This window comes from Mchenga conophoros, linkage group LG23 (assembly GCF_057382185.1).
Source record: "Mchenga conophoros isolate Kocher_MC1m ecotype Shallow Benthic linkage group LG23, M_conophoros_male_GT1.1, whole genome shotgun sequence".
NCBI lineage: Eukaryota > Metazoa > Chordata > Actinopteri > Cichliformes > Cichlidae > Mchenga > Mchenga conophoros.
Window position 1 is genome coordinate 34,076,535 of NC_140547.1, and position 16,594 is coordinate 34,093,128.

A 16,594-nucleotide genomic window follows, 5' to 3' on the forward strand; every position below is an offset into this window, starting at 1 on the left:
GAGCACCAAAATAATAACTTTTTTGATTCGTCTGTAAAACTGCTGCTGCATTTTAAGCATTAAAACTCCGTGCTGTTTATCATGAAGTGTTAGGAATGATTTATTAAATAATGAATTCACCGCCCCTCACATTTTAAACAGTGTGTGATTCAGTTTCAAATGGTCGGCGCACTCTAATCGAGCCTTTTGTTACTCACAGCAGCACAACTTATTACGGTCCTTTGTTTCATACACATTTCACTCAGCCCTTTCACAGAAGGATTTTCATTTCTCTGCCACATGACCAAAACAATAAACCCAGTGAACCCAGTAGCACATGCAGCTTATTTCCAATGCACAGCATTAGTCGTTTCCATGGAGGATTCCCCTCATTATCTGTGAGTAATACATATATTTACAGTAAAATGCACAGCCACACAAAATATATCAGCTGTCTTCCAGACATTTATTAGAAGAAGTGGAAACTCAATTTCCCGATGGGATCAATAATGTGTCAGAACCACATTTTCTTGTGTCTTTTTCAGAACAGGAACCCTTCTGGTTTAAAGGCCTCCTCTCTGTGCCTTCAGGCTACTTGTTCCCTAGCACAGTGTCACTGCTAATTTTCACAAAAATGAGGGGAACAGCGGCGTTCTACAGCAGCTCTCCCCTCTGCCACAGAGTGATTGGACTGCGAGTTGCTGGCAGCGTTTTTACAGTGGGACAGCTCCACCCTGCAGGCTGTGCAGTGGGAGTCCCGTCTGTTGTGTGGGAGCTCTGCCTCCAGGACACAACACTGCCAGGAGAGAATGGACTGGGTGGGGGGATTGGCAGGGTGGGGGCTGCTTGGCTGCTATCTGTGTACCATATGCATTTGACCTCATTCAAATTCTGTCAGAATTTGAAGATAATGGAGGCTTTACCTGCCTAGGTTGCAAAAAACACCGTTGTTTCTGTGGTGACTCCCTACCTCGTCACTTTCCCCTCATCTGAGCTTTATCAGCTCTACATCAGTAAATAAACCCAGCCTTTTAGAGATTGCAGTGGAGACGCGTCAGAGGAGATGGCGAGCAAAACCACATTAACTGAGTTGTTTACACACTGCGCCCTGGTGCCCTTCTCCAGCTTTAGCGAGGCTGTCTCGTCTGTGCTTGTGTGCGCTGCTCTCTGCTGCAGCCTGAAGCTTTGCCAGTCTCACTTGGGTGCAGCCACACATTTGGGCTAAAGTGAGGCCGTGCAGGGTGACATCATGCAGAAACATCTTAAAGGTAAACTGATATAAGAGACAGCATCAGCCTGTAACAGTGGATGCCTTCAGGGGCTGCTGTGATCATTTTAAAATCTCTTTGTATTGTCCTACATTTCCTGTACAGTAGTGCCACAACACACCGCAGAGATGGAGAATAAAAGTGCCCGAGCGCTTCCAGGTAATGGAAAGAGTCATACCATGGTCGAGAAACTCAACATGTTTCGTTTCGAGTCATTCTCTGTGAATAACACTAAACATGACACTGGCTGGCTGGACGTAAATGACGATACAGACCCGAAGCATGCACGCAGTGCAGCAAACTGGGCTGGTAGACAAGTACAGTTGCCTAAATACTGTACATGCTTCTCAGAATAGAAATGAGGGTACCACCTGTTTCTGGTCACATGGTGCTGTCAGCATCAAGCGGATCTCGTGTATTTCCACAGGGGCTGCTCACAGCTAATTTTCCACAACCTTTCCATGTTTAAACTTTCATTTACATTTTTAATCATAACAGAAAAAAGAAAATCCATAATTAAACAACACTGGTAGCTTAGCATGATGAGCATGATGTGCCTCAGTGATGAGGTCGAGGCATCCTCTATTAATAAGCTCAGACACTGCCTTCTGTTTTTCCTTTGGGAATATCTGTGCTACTTAAGTATCTGCACTGGCTGTAACATTAGGATAAAACGTTTTACAGAAAACGGATTTCTGTGAATGTGCTGTATGCAGCAGCTGTAGCTGTGATGTATTACTTCTGAATACTGGCTAAATAGGGTTTTTTATTGCAAATAATGATGAGAATTATTATAATTAATACACATGAGTGCTTAATGTTTTAGATACCTGACCTTCATTCACTGCATAACTAGGTCAGAACATGTTTACCTTCATAGAGAAAATACCTCAGAGCACCAAAACTGTATTTTCCACTGATTAAACCCATTTCCACCAAGAAGCCATCACTATTGGTGATATCCAGCACAGTTTAGGTCTGGGTCACACACCAGTGCTGGATATCACTGCTGGGAAAAACTTCTCAGAACCCTGAATAAGAGGAATTTCCCAAAAGGCTGCAATGACTTCCAGAAATGTTGAGCAATCGCAGGGAACCGCTTGATAAAAACAGGTTGCAAATTAACAGATCAACAGTGAGTAACAGAATAGAATTGGATCCAGGTCTGAAATGACTTGGTTTTAGCTGGCAGGCCAGCAGTGCTAGAGGTGTGTGAGTAGTCTAGGTCACTGGGTCTCTTCCCCCTCTGCCCCGACTGCCCCACAGTTATCTCTGTCGACGTGCATTCAATCAGCGGGGCCGCTGACATTTACTGCTAGGGCAGCGGCAGCGTACGCTTGGTTGTTTCAGCTTGAGAGGGGTTTCCTCGATGGTTAGTCATTGTGACTGGGGAATTAAGGGCAGATTCAGAACAACTCAGGGAGAAATAGCGATAGACTTTATTTCTCCTTTATTGGAAAAAAAAACGTGCATGCATCGTGGGTCACGGTATCCATAAAGAGGACATTCTTACTGCTAGCAGTCAGAGGTTTAATCACATACATTCTTAGACAAAAACGAACATAAATTTGACATAACCTTTAAATCACCTGCTTCAAAGGGTCTCGGAAAAGATAAAATACAATTTGTTGAACACGAGACGATAGATTCTCAGCCTTGATCTCAGGCTCACAGCAGGCGGTCACAGCCTAAAAGGGCTCCATTTTTAGGACCAGGACAGATGTTATTTCACACTAGCCGAGCTTGTGAGTGACCCAACATGCGACGTGTGTCTATGTGTTTGTGTGAACACAGATTTCTTTTCTTTTTTGCAAATCCTGTGAAAAAAGCAAATGCTTAAAGCAATAATCATCCCTTGTAATCACTGGAGTTACTGTAATTCCGCCTTAGTGGTGTCATTATTTACCTTTATCTTTCACTAAGCTGAAGTTTACATACTGTTGCTTTGGGTGTCAACTTACAACATTGTAGTTTACAGTAATAACAGAGATAATTTCATATTAAAAACCACAGCGCAGGTTCCTCATGTGTATTCTGAGAGAGACCAGTTCTGTCAGCTAGCTAGCTAGAAAAGTAGTGAACATAAAATGGAGTGAAACCAACATGAATATTATTTATGTAGCAAGTAGCAAAAGAGGGATCAATGTGATTGAATGTATGGATTCATGGAGTTTGAGAACCACTCTCGTGACTCTTTCTAGCTGCGGGTTTTCCATAATGTTGCTGTTGTTTCTGTGACGTCAGTGCCACTTCTAATTCATCAGTCAAATATGTATATTGCTGTATCAAGAACATTGATGATATCACTGTACTCTACATTACTTCATGTATTGCTTAGAAGAATGGAGACATTCACCGAACACTTCTGGGAAGATTTCCAAAATTCCTTTTAGTATAAAAAATCTCTTGAGAAATTTTCCCCTCCTGTTTCCAGGAACCTTCAGAGTTCACTCTGTCCATTAAGGAGGAATGAACAAGTTGTTTTACCTGTTACTCTACTGTTGGAGATCCTTTAATCTCCTGTACCAGTAGTTGTGAGTAACTTATGTGGGCTCAGTCTGTTTTTAAGCCTTTGATGGGAGTGTACAGTTTTACCACATACTGTGAGTCACCTGCCATCTCTTACTGTTATAAAACATTAGTAAGGAGGACCTAGAGCTAAAGGTAAACTGCCAGCAGGCCAGACTAACACTACATGCAAAATCCAACAAATGACAAAAAATAGAGCCAGCCTTACATTCTGGGGTTTCTGGTGCATGAAACGGTGGTAACTTGGAACCCCTAATGAATCCTAACAAGCGTCGTCTCCTTTTCCTCCCTGCTTGGCTTACTAACACATGACATTTTCTGTTAGTAAACCATTAGCTTAATATCTTCTGATGAATGTACTGTAGGGCAAAGAGGGCACGGCATACACACTATGGCAGTAATATGTTAGACAGAGTACAGGAACTCTGTCAACTGTCTCCCATCAGTCATTAGGTCTGTTCAGGCATGGATACGCACACTTGCCACGAGGCAGCGTGTGCACTCTCTGTGTCTGTGTGTGTGTTTAACTGACAGAAGGATGAATTGTTTCTAGGATGACCTGGTTTTTCAGGGAAGTTTGAGCATGTGTGTGGCTGAATATATGCGTGTGTGGAGGTTAATGGCGCATAAAATGATGTCTTTATTAGCATAAAGCTCATGATGGAAAAATAATCATATCTGTCAGCTACATGACAAGAACAAAGGAAGTCTGCGAGTACTCATTATGATGACAGTAAAAAAGTCATTAAAATGCTACATTTACTTTTTAATCCCACACTGAAAAAAATAATCAGTGGGATAAACATGAAAAAATTATTGTAAGCGGTTGCACGAAATTAAGTTATGTTTGGTTAACCATAGTTTTTTTATGTTATACCTGCACACATTTTTCTGGTAACACGAACATGACTTTTTTATGTTGTTGTTATGTTTTTCATTCCGGTCAAATATTTATAGAAACCACTTGTTTATCAGACATAAACTTTTTGTGTTAATTGTATTGGACTACTATGTGTTATATTGACAAGATTATTTTATGGTAAACTTATTTTATTTTATAACAAATTTCTAATATATAATATATAATCTAATATATAATTGAGTGTTCAATAAATAAAACTAAATTAAGGCTGATCTTACTGTATGTACTGTACACTTTCTCTCAATCAAAGAAATAAGCAAAACATTTTTGAACAATGACAGTTGTAACAATGGACTTTCAATTCAGGCTTCCAAAATATACATGAGTCATATTTGTACAATGCATCTCTTGAAAAACATTCCACAAAGTTATCTGCTGTAACCTGAATTCAACATTGTGGGGCCTTATGACATCGCGCTTATGTAAAAAATAGTTTTTTAAATGTAAGAGCCATAAGGTAATATAGCAACAGGGGTGTAATTATTAAAAAGACACAAAGAAGAGACTTAAAATAACATTATAACCCACAAGCACAAAACCAAGAGACCTAAACTGATTAGTATTGGCTTGCTTCTATCACTAAACATCACAATCACTAATACTAGACGATGCAATCTGTTTGTAGTGGTGCACCTTGGGAAAAAAATTGCAAACTGGTGAAATTGGTGCAAGGCACCATTTCCATTGAGAAAAATGGAAATTCAAAGTTAGAATTTTTTTTTAAAAGAGCCATGGCTTGAAAAGTGAAAACTGCAGTAATAAAGGCCCCAAGTTGAAAAGTGCCAGAAAAATAAGTTTCACTATGTACTGCAACTTTACCAGTGCTGGCTTAAAAGAAAGGATGGTACATATTCGAAGAGGTAAACATGTTGTTCCCACATCATAACTGGAAAACTGTTCAATCGTACAGTCTGGTCCTGAAAACCTGGGCCTTCTTTGAAAGGCTGTTCCTTTTGAGCTCCATAACCAGTTTCTATAATACCTTGAAGGTATACTTTTCCAGTGGGTAGGTGAGGTTCAAAGTGTACATTAGTCCAAACAGCATTGTAGCTGCTAGGGTATAGTTATCCAAATCCTGCCAGACTCTCTGGCCTTCAAGGACTATCCCGATGTCCTCAGGGCTGCCATTGGCATCTCTTGACTTTATGATGTAAATTCTCATGGTTGTTTCCTTATTAGATCGTTGGATAATGGCTTCATCTGTGGCCTAGAAAATGCAGAATTCCAAAATTTAATTAAACAGAACACTGGTCAAAGAACATTATACCAAATCTTATTTTAATCTGTGTCACTATTCCAAAAAATGTTAACATTAACACATTAGGTGAACAAAAATGGATTCATTACAGCATGTGATTTGAGTCCTCAGAATGCTTAAAAAGGTAATGCATGAAGTGAAATCTCCATGCAAAGAAGCAGAATACTGTCAGAGCATAGAGAGGTGTTCAACTATGAACTCCACACATCGTTCTAATGCAGGTAAAAGAAAAAACAAAACAAAAACGCACCCATGCTAAATTGTGAAAATCCCAGGTGATTTTCAACATACTCCTGGCATAGATTGACAAGCAGCATTTTGTTAAAATTATTATTTTCCCTAAAGTGTATACACAAATTAATTTTTTTCTTACCTGGGCCATGGGCTCCAGAATGTTCTGCAGTCTTCCTTCTATTTGTCCTCCTCGCCTTTTGAAGACCTTTATTAGTTTGTCAGATAGCACATCTATCTGCGAGAGTAATCTGGACTGCAGTGGCATGGTGGTAATGCGCTTAAACTCTGCATTTATCTAAAAAGAGAAGTTGTCACATAAAAATGCTGTCAAAATCTCAAATCTCACAAGGTTACATCCACACAAAGTTGTTATTTTTTGTCATATTACTATTTATTAGCTATGGGTCCCATGTTGCTGAGCAGCTCCATAGTTGCCCTTACTTCCATACCACCCAAAGCCTGTTTGCAACCACAGCAGTTGCCTCCTTCTGGCCATTTTGCAGTTCTGCCAAATGACCCAGAAACTACATCTATTATTGTCATATACACATCAAGGTCTTTCATTAATACTTAGTTAAATTAGTTAATTTGACCTTTCCAGAAAATTTACCTTACAGAATGTGACATAACATATGCAAATCTTCACCCCCCCCACCCCCAAACACACACACAGAGCCCACCCCATGGCAAACTAGCTTATTTAACTGTTTAACTAAAACATTTTAGGTACAACCAGTTAACTAAATGGACACAAGTTTGTTAGTCTGTATTCACTGAGAAAAAACAAGCGAATGTGACTGGGGACACACTGAAAAAAAGCTAATGCACATAATATTGTCCCGCAGCTTAAGCTAGCATTATCGTTAGTTAACTTAAGGAATTACTTGTTTTTTTCCATTATGTTGCTCAACAGCAATTCATGAGAAAAACTTCCCCATCTAATGGATGTTCTCTTCGTTTCCTCTCAAACATGTAGTTTTCAGTTTACCTCGACAAAGTAAAGCTCAGCACCAAACGTAAACGAAGCAAAGACAAAAAATGGCGGACTGCCACAGTGAATTTTCCCTCGCAGAACACACCCGGGGGGGTTCAACAGAAAACATAAGTATTTTCTGTTATTTTGATATGACTGGTTTAAAAAGACTGAACATCCTTCTAAAACAAGTGAAAGGCGTGAGACTTAATTATGTTTAGACCAAAAATATAAATGATTCATGTTGGATATATTTACTGTATTTTTACTAATTTAACAACCTCATCATTGCATTAGTCGCTTTATGCTATAGCATTACGCTTACATTAGCTTGAAGCTCAAGGTCGTCATTTTATTTAATTTCTTTTTCTGGGCTTACAAACAGGACACACAACATTTAGATAACCGTTACACTGAATCTTGGGTCTGTGTTGAGTCTTCCAGCTGCTGACTACAGAAGCTAGATTGACCTTTCAGCATGTTTATAGCGGCTGTGGCTATGTGCTGGTAATGTTACCGTGTGTGAGCAGTCACATTGGCAGCAGACATGTTTCAACAAACTAGTCATATCCCGGCCCTACATTAGCTTGTTTAATGGTTAAGACACTGCAGGTACCACCACTTACTACAGACACCGATGCAAGTTTGTAATAGTCTGTTAATTTAGAATGAAAGAATATACAAACAATATTAACTCACATTATATATGTTAATTACTAATTTGCTTATCGCATAATTTCGGTTACCATTAGCTAACTGGAGCCTAACATTGGCCTTTCATGGTTTTCGATAAATAGCCCACATACCTGTAAAATAACAATACCCCAGTAAAAGTCCACATATATAAAGGGTCTACACTCTTTCTCACTGGTGTGTTAGCTTTAAAATCTTATTTACCTTCAAGTGTAAAACTCCAGATGGTAGATTTTCCAAAGCGAGAGACAAAAATGGCGGACAGTGCAGCCGATTTTTCCTTTCCAGGGGGCGGAGCTTGAGGGTAAAACACGACTAAAACTTGTTTCTTTTCAACATGATTTGTTCTTAAAGAATGAATATTCTTAAAGAATATGTGAAAATTAAAAGACAAAAATATGTTTAGATGTGAAATTTAAATTAGTCATGCTGGATATATGAAGTAATTCTATGCAGATTCAACAACCACCCTATTGCATTTTTTTCAGTGCACGTTACCTGATTTAAAGTGAACTTTTATGATTAATATGCTTACCCAATGCACATTTGTTAACTCTATTTTAGTAGCCACAAAGAAGAAGATTTGTGTTTGAGCAGAGATGTTATAAGAGACAAAGAGATAACTCAGAAACCATAAATGAAATGTATGCAAGAATTAAACACTAATAAAGATGGTAGAAGAAATAACGTCATACTGGGGAAAAGCCAACAAACCTTTTCAAACCCTCACTCAACATGTGATAATAGACTCTCTGCATCAAATCATATCTGTTATTAATCTCTGTCTCTCTTCCACAGCATGTCTTTATCCTGTCTTCCTTCTCTCACTCCAACCGGTCGCAGCAGATGGCCGCCCCTCCCTGAGCCTGGTTTTGTCAGAGGTTTCTTCCTGTTAAAAGGGAGTTTTTCCTTCCCACTGTCGCCAAAGTGCTTGCTCACAGGGGGTCATATGATTGTTGGGTTTTTCCCTGTATGTATTATTGTAGGATCTACCTTACAATATAAAGCTCCTTGAGGTGACTGTTGTTGTGATTTGGCGCTGTATAAATAAAATTGAATTGAATTGACTGTACGGACTGTAAATTTGTACATGGAATTTATAATAACCATTGAATTTAAAGGGTTGTTATCTGTCTAACACATCCACCCCATCTCCTAAACCTCCTCCCTACATGCTACTACTGATGTTTAGTCCAGTTCTTGTGTATTCTGGCAAACTTTAGACTGTTCTCCTTTCTCCCTTCCTTAAGAATGGCTTCTTGATAGTCATTCTTTCATCAGTCGATGGATCAGCTGAAGGTCCAGATGCATCCCTCAGGTCCTGTGCCAGCTCTTTGCTGGATTCTATCCTATTTCTTGGATACTGTTCGTCCACTGTAGATACACCTGTCACGTCTTTTTTGGCCTCAACTTGTCCAGTGTTTTGAGAACACATCACACTGTGCAGAGATATGATAGGTGTCATCATGCTTAACCACATAAAACTCAAAGTGATCAGGGTGAGTTTCACAAGATCTTGCAGTACTTATGATTTGATTCTGAGAATTTACTCATCTTACTTGTTTGTATCTTGAAGAGGTGATTCAGATAGGCAGCTGGCAGGCAGACGGGATTTCAGAGAGAGTGGGCAGGCAGGCGGGTAAAAGGCAAGTATTTTCCTACACAGGTTCAGCGACTGACTGGAAGGGTTAGGTGGTAGTGGAAGTGGAAGAAACTATGTGTCTGTGTCTAAGTGTCTGTTAAACTCCTCAAGGCGACAGGAATTCAAGGGAAAAAGGCAGTCACTCAAACTTCAGGCAGGTAACTGCAGGGTGATTGAGTGGAAAACATAGGAACTAGTTAGAGACATGGGAGGCCTAATTACCACCATAACAATGGCAACTGTCTGGTGGAGAGGGGCAGCTCAAGCTGGTTCTTAAATACTGTGAGCTGATGAGTTAATGGAGAACTTTTTCTGGGAGAAAGACTTCATTGTTTACAATCCTCAGTACTGTCTGCAGCCCATGTAGGGCACTCAACTACAACTGAGTCATTGTCATTGTCCATTTTCTTACATTTTTAATCAATTATCATTGTCAATTTTAACAAAAACTGGGGGAGTGACTCCAAAATCCAGTATTTTTGATGTCATTTTTTCTCTATTTAGTTCTAGTCTTTGAAAAACAGTAACAGTAACAAACTGTTTTCACCAATGACAAGTTCTCACTGTATGTTGCAGCCAGTAGGGCTTCCAAACCAGCGCCTGCTGTAATTCCTCATGATCCCTGGAAATGTGTGGCTGCTCTGCACGGATGTGGCTTTTTTTATTTTAATCAGGCAAGACCCACCGCAGCCACTCTGATGACTCAAATCACATCACAGGCCCAATACAGAGCTGAGGTGGCATGTGTTTGGGTGCGTGTGCGTATGATGTGTGAGGTGAAGATGAGGGCGACAGCTAGGAAACAGCCGCCGGTGTCATCCAGCTTTAACGGGAATGATAAATGAGAAGCTCCATATGTGCGGCAATAACTTTAATGTCAGGATTTCAATTTCCTCTTTCAAATACATGAGAAAGATAATATGACAAAGATAATTGTCACATTAAATGCTAAATAACCACCATTGATTTAATGATGAGTGGGGTTTTTGATATGCTTTTACAAGGCTTTGAGGTAACATACTGTGCCCTCGGGCTGCTGTTTGGGAGGTCCTCAGCTGTTAAGTACAGACAGCAGTTGATTGCAATTTCAAATGTATGACCCGAGGCATCATCTTATATTCCAAAGCAGCACAGATTGAAATCTCAGCACAAAGACAGTCAATTTAAATATATTAGGATTTTACTATTTAGAGGTCCCACATAATATATCATTTTATTCTGTCTGACTTATTGAACTATTGTTTTCTCTGAATGGTTTTAGAAGTCTTTACTACAACTAGCAAAATACTAACTAACGAATAAAATAAGGTTTTAATTTTGTCTATAATCATCTGACCTCTGTGACCCTGTCTAGTGACTTTGCTACAGCTATCTGGATGTTCAGAAGAATATGCTGTATTTGAATCAGTTACAAAAAGTCTACTTGCTTAGGTTTTTAAAGCTAGTTTTAAGTTAGCATTAAAGTGGTATAGCTATCAATAATAAAATTGTTGACATGCTAAAGTGCGATTACTTTTCTATTTTATTAAGGCTTCAATTAAATTTCCTTGACTCTTTTTAATATCTATATATGCGTATTTTTATTGAAATGCGTGTAGTTTGGTTGTACTGTAAATATATTGCTTAGTCACAACTCCAACCTGAAACTGTGTGTGGATGCAGCTAGCTAAAGTTTAACTGCACAAAGGTTTGATAAACTTAGTTTGTATGCAATGCCCCAGCTGAAAAAAGATGCATGAAATCTGATCCTGAATGACTTCTTACTAAGGTGTGTAGGGGAAGCAGATATTTCTTTACTGTGCTTTCTGTCTCTTTAACCTTTAGTTAGCTTGTAAGATCATCCTTTTTTCTGACGCATTTGATTTAGAGAGTTAACACAATGTAACAGTGACAAATTGGGCAGCATCTTTGAATGAAAATTTGCCTGCAACTCCACAAAAGGCCTTCACGTCATTTTTTCAACTGGCTATATATAGCTAACAACCAGGCCATCTCTCTGGCCCATATATGTTCTAACTCTCCAGCAGTCCTATATGAAAATGCCAGACATGCTGCCAGCTGGTTTGAGAGCCTCCACAGGGCAGCGATATTCTAAAGTACACTCTCTACTTAATGTCAAAACCACATTAGACACACTTTGAATATGGGAAGATCTATTTATCTACACAGTGTATACTCATTGTTTTGCCCTATTTGTTTAAAAGCAGGTACTGCAAATAAAATAAAATAGTGTAAATGATAAAATTAGAGAATGCTGAACTCTTTTGAGCTATCGCTCGACATAATTATTTTCTACTTTTAGTGGCCATTTTTATGCATTTCATGAAGTGATTATAAATAATTATTTGCCCTAGAAAACTGTGAAAATGTTTGTCTTTAACATACAGCATAAAGAAACAAGTCTAAATACACTGTGTCACATATCTCAGTGGGGAAAAATCATGATGGATATCTCTGCTGATTTAGAATGTGTAGGAATAAAAGGATGCCATATTGTTTAATGGAAATGAAGAGCCTACAGAGAGATGAATTCCAAGACACCCAAAAAACCAAAAGTGAAAAGAATATTTTGCCAGAATTTCATTGCACAAACTGAAAATGGTACTCAGTAATTTGTGAGGTTCCCACGTGTTTGTATGCATGCCTGACAACTGACCTGAGCCAGCGGATGGTGTCTCCTCCCAGATCTGGACCAGAGCATCACCAAACTCCTGGACCATCTGTGGTGTAACCTGCCGGCATTGGATGGAACAAAACACAATGTCCTAGAGGTGTTCTGTTGGATTTAAGGCAGTCAGTCAGTGAAAGGTATCGATCTTCATCTTTTATGAACTGCCTACATACTCTCGCTGTATCAGGCCAACCATTGTTGTGCACTAGGACAAACCCAAGACCCACAGCACCAGCATGTAGTGCAAGTTAGAGTGCCATTGCCTATCATTTAGGCACCATCACCATCACTGACCCACCACCAAACTGGTAATGCTTCCAGTATGACAACAACCCGAAACTTACGTTGCTATTGACCGGTCTGCACAGAGCACAGACCTCAATCTCACTGACAAGGTTCATGTCAGAAAACCATCGAATCTGTGGGAGCTTGAAAGATTCGTCCTAGAAGAATGGACTGGGATTTCTCGGGACACTGCAGGCTGATATCCAGCAAAAGGGTACCCAGCTGACTTTAAGCATCTGGGGGCTAATCATTTTGACCTGGTACTTTTGTTTTTTGAGAAATTATTTTATTTTTGCATGCAAAGTAAAATAATGTAAGCCTCCAAAATAAAACTAGGACGATAGGAAAAGCCCCTGGAAATTTATTTTTAAAATTCATAGCAGATCTAATTATTCTTTCCTCATCTGTATTATTCTCATTAATTTTCATTAACATCACAATAATCTGGAACCTACTGTTTGATTCTTTCATTTTTAAGCTTGACCAAAAAACCGACCACCACTCTCTGCTTCTTCTCGCATCTGCTTAGGTGTGGTTTTGGGATGTGATGTAATGGGTAAATAGTATGCTCAGAGTCAAAGCATATCGGAAATAAATGCTTTCAAATTTCACTCAAGCACCCTGATGACAATCGATTTTCCACTACAGCGTCTGAAAATGCTCTTATCTTACTGCAGTGTGCCGCACAGTGATAAGAGCATTACAGGTCGGAGTTTTCTTTCTCTTTGTTGGCATCACTGTGGGGAATCTTTATGTGATCTCTGGAGCTCCTCCACAGCATACCTCCCTACTGTTATTCCTCTGTGCTGTGGTTTGGAAAACAGCAGCAGACATGATGAGGCTGCAGCATGGTGAGCCAAATGGTAACACTGCCCACATCTATGAGAGGTGGGCCCATGAGGGGGATGGGTACAGAAGGAGGAGGTGTGATTGTGTCAGCATCTGTGAGTGTGCATTTATCTGCACAAATATTGAAAAGTCTTCATGCATGCTGGGGAGAGGCTTGCTGATATAGAGTTAAAAAGAACTTTATTTTGGGGTTATTTTGTGTTACCGTGGTGCTGTTGGTGGGATTTTGAGGAAGCGGGTGTTGACAGCAACATTTCTTTGATTTGGTGATGGCCTGAGGTGTGTGCAGGCTGCCATGAGCGGGGTGGGTGGAGCTGAGGGGTAAGCACGTGGGGTTGAAGTGTGTGTCTGTGTGTCAGTCGAAATATAAAACTGAGGTTACACGTGAAGACACCAAAGCACACGGCATTACGTCACTTCAATGAGATTGTGTGTATGGGAGGTAATTTAATTCATAAATCACACTTTTGTCTTATTCTCACCAACACCGCCTGACACAGACCATCACATGTGAGGCCGAAGGTTGGCATCATGTGACAAGAATTATAAGAAAAGGTTGTGATGCAAGTATGCCCATAAGAAAGAATACCGGTAACAGTTTTTGCATGTGTGTGAAGCAGCACGAAAATGTAGGATGAATGAAGTTTAATTATAAAGAAATGCAGTTTGATTTGGGGAAAAAAAGTCAAGCTTGGTATAAATAAAATATTTTGAAAAACCCAAATACAAGAGAAATCCGTCATTGATTTGCATACATGCATTATGATAATGGTTTGTGTATGATGTGCAGGTATGTATTCATTTTGATTCATGCACTGGATTCCCTACATAATTCCCTACAATTACTGCACATCATTCATGTTAGACTAAGTGTTTTGGTCATCTATGGCGTTATGAAAAAAGTATCTGCCTCCTTACTTGATTTCTTAGTCTTCACATGCCTTACATGTTGCAGATCAGCAACCAAATTAGTAAATACAAACTGCAGTTTGTAAATGATGATTTCATTTATTAAGGGAGAAAGCTTTCCAAACATACCTGGCCCTTTGTATAAAGGTAATTGCCCCCTTGTGAAATCATGAATTAACTGTGTTAACCCCAGTGCTTTTTTTTTTGTGTGTGTGTGTGTGTGTGTGTGTGGGGGGGGGGGGGGGGGGGGGTTGAGTTTAGTTTCACTAGCAGCACCTTATTCCTGACAGACCTAAAAGACTAAAAGATTTCACACAGCATATCTAAAGAAGCCACTAAAGTCAACAAAGTATTTGATGCCTGTCAGTCTGGAAAGGGTTACAAAAACATTCCTAAGGCTTTGGGTCTTCAGTGAACTATGGTTAGAACCATGATCCATAAATGGAGAAAACTTGGAACAAGGATGAACCTCCAAAGGAGTGGCCAGCCTACTAAAATCCCTCCAAGAGAGCATCGACGACTCATCCAGGAGGTCACAAAAGAACCCAGAGCAACATCTAAAGAACTGCAGACCTCACTTGCCTCACTTAAGCTCAGTTGTCAACAATAAGAAAGAGACTGGGCAAAAATGGCATCCGTGAAAGAGTTCCAAGGTGAAAACCACTGACCAACACAAACGAAGACTTGTTTCACATTTACCAAAAAAGGTCTTGATCATCCCCAAGACTTTTGGGAAAATATTGTTTGGACTTTTTGGAAGGTTTGAGTCCCGTTACATCTGACATAAAGCTAAACAGCATGTAATAAAAAGAGCATCATACCAACAGTCAAACATGGTGGTGGTAGCGTGATGGTCTGGGCTGCTTTCCTGCGTCAGGACCTGGACGACACACTGTAATTTATGGCACCATGAATTCTGCTCTCTACCATTAAATCATGACAGAGAATGTCTGCCCATCAGCGACGTAAAAGTCTCATTGCCAGTCAATGCAAACACTTGATTGCAGTTATTAGGTAGGTGTGAATAACTTTTTTCCCTTAATAAATATAATTATCCTTTAAAAACTGTATTTTTAATCAATTCTACTTACTTTAGGCAAATATTACAATTTGTTCAATGATCTGAAACATATGTGACAAATATGCAAAAGAAACCCTAAGAAATCAGGAAGGGGGGGGGGGGATACACAACCCTACAAGCCAAAATGCTCAACAAGTAATGTAATGTAATATGTGGGAGGCAACTGGAGCTAAGAGTGGAATTCCTTGTAAAACAAGGGTGATATCACACAGAGTACATGTGACAAATCTGTGAATGCAGCAGAGAGTTGGTGGGCTGAGGGTGCAGCTAAGAGGGGGAAATGTCACTTGTCTCTCCTGGTTTTGGTTTGTCTCCACTTATAAAACTCCCATAAAACCAATAATGTTGTGCAGATGTAGACATTTTGCCCGTGAGCTAACAACATAGAGGGCGCAGTATGTCGAGAATGCCTTTGATCAAGGCTTTATGAAGGAGACGAGAGCTTTTGATGATTTTGCTGACATTTCCAGGGGACTTTAAAGACTTGAGTGAGGCTAATCAAACCAGTGTGCTTTCTCCCCTTTTGAGGTTAGGCAGCGTGGACGGGGTCAGCTTCTTAGGAGTTGGAATATTTTTTATATACATTGGAGTCCAAGTGCGATCTGAAAAAGGTATACTGTACAGCAGAATGCTAGATGCCAGTGGGTTATGCTGGGGGGTTTTGCCATTTGATTTTAGGCATAATACTGAAGTCTTGTTTTTAATTAAGGTATTGTCACAGTAACATGATGGTGCAGCAGCTGGCTGTCAGTTTTCGTGTAGAACAGCATTTCTCTTGATATTGGAAGCTTTAGATGATGGCAGCTCTGCAAATAATGATGAAGTACCTGAGTTTAATGATAATAAGAAACCAGTTTTTGTGCATGATAGATAACAAAACTCCCCGAAAACATTCAGTTGTTCCAAAATGCTCTTGTCAGAGTACTGAGACCATATTTCTCACATACTGGCTTACTGTTAAATCCAGAATTGAATTTAAAAGTCTTCCCCTCACAAACAAGATCTTGAATAATCAGCCTCATTTTATTTTAAAGACCCCGTAGCACCGTATCACAAGTAAACCACATTTATTTGCGGCTCTTTGGATATTTTAAAGCAGAGCCTTCAGCTTTCGTGCCCCTCTTTGTAGGAACCAGCTCCCAGTTTGGATTCAGGAGACAGACCTACTCTTTACTTTTAAGATTAGGTTTAAAATGTTCCTATTTATAAAGTTAGGGCTGGATCTGGTGACCCTGAACGCTCGTTTAGTTAGGCTGCAAAAGACCTAGGCTGCTGGGAGCTTCCCATAATGCTTTGCAGCG

At 39.7% G+C, this 16,594-nt stretch overlaps 1 protein-coding gene across 1 annotated transcript; it reads right to left on the reverse strand.

The window, feature by feature from the left end:
- Positions 1–2,776: 2,776 nt before the first annotated feature.
- LOC146547706 (uncharacterized) lies at positions 2,777–12,206 on the reverse strand. The gene is made up of 3 exons (XM_085264310.1): positions 12,155–12,206; positions 6,330–6,485; positions 2,777–5,905 (listed from the first exon to the last, which is right to left on the reverse strand). Exons 1-3 carry the CDS (start codon positions 12,197–12,199, stop codon positions 5,672–5,674), a joined length of 435 nt encoding a protein of 144 aa, XP_085120436.1. The 5' UTR covers positions 12,200–12,206; the 3' UTR covers positions 2,777–5,671.
- Positions 12,207–16,594: the final 4,388 nt, after the last annotated feature.

What these genes read in the sequence shown, in the direction of transcription:
- LOC146547706 (XM_085264310.1), bottom strand. Translation starts at nt 12,199, where the DNA reads ATGCTCTGGTCCAGATCTGGGAGGAGACACCATCCGCTGGCTCAG. An exon ending in GACACCATCCGCTGGCTCAG is followed by an intron (nt 6,486 to 12,154) that starts GTCAGTTGTCAG and finishes TTCTCTTTTTAG; the next exon opens with ATAAATGCAGAGTTTAAGCG. An exon ending in TTCTGGAGCCCATGGCCCAG is followed by an intron (nt 5,906 to 6,329) that starts GTAAGAAAAAAA and finishes TGCATTTTCTAG; the next exon opens with GCCACAGATGAAGCCATTAT.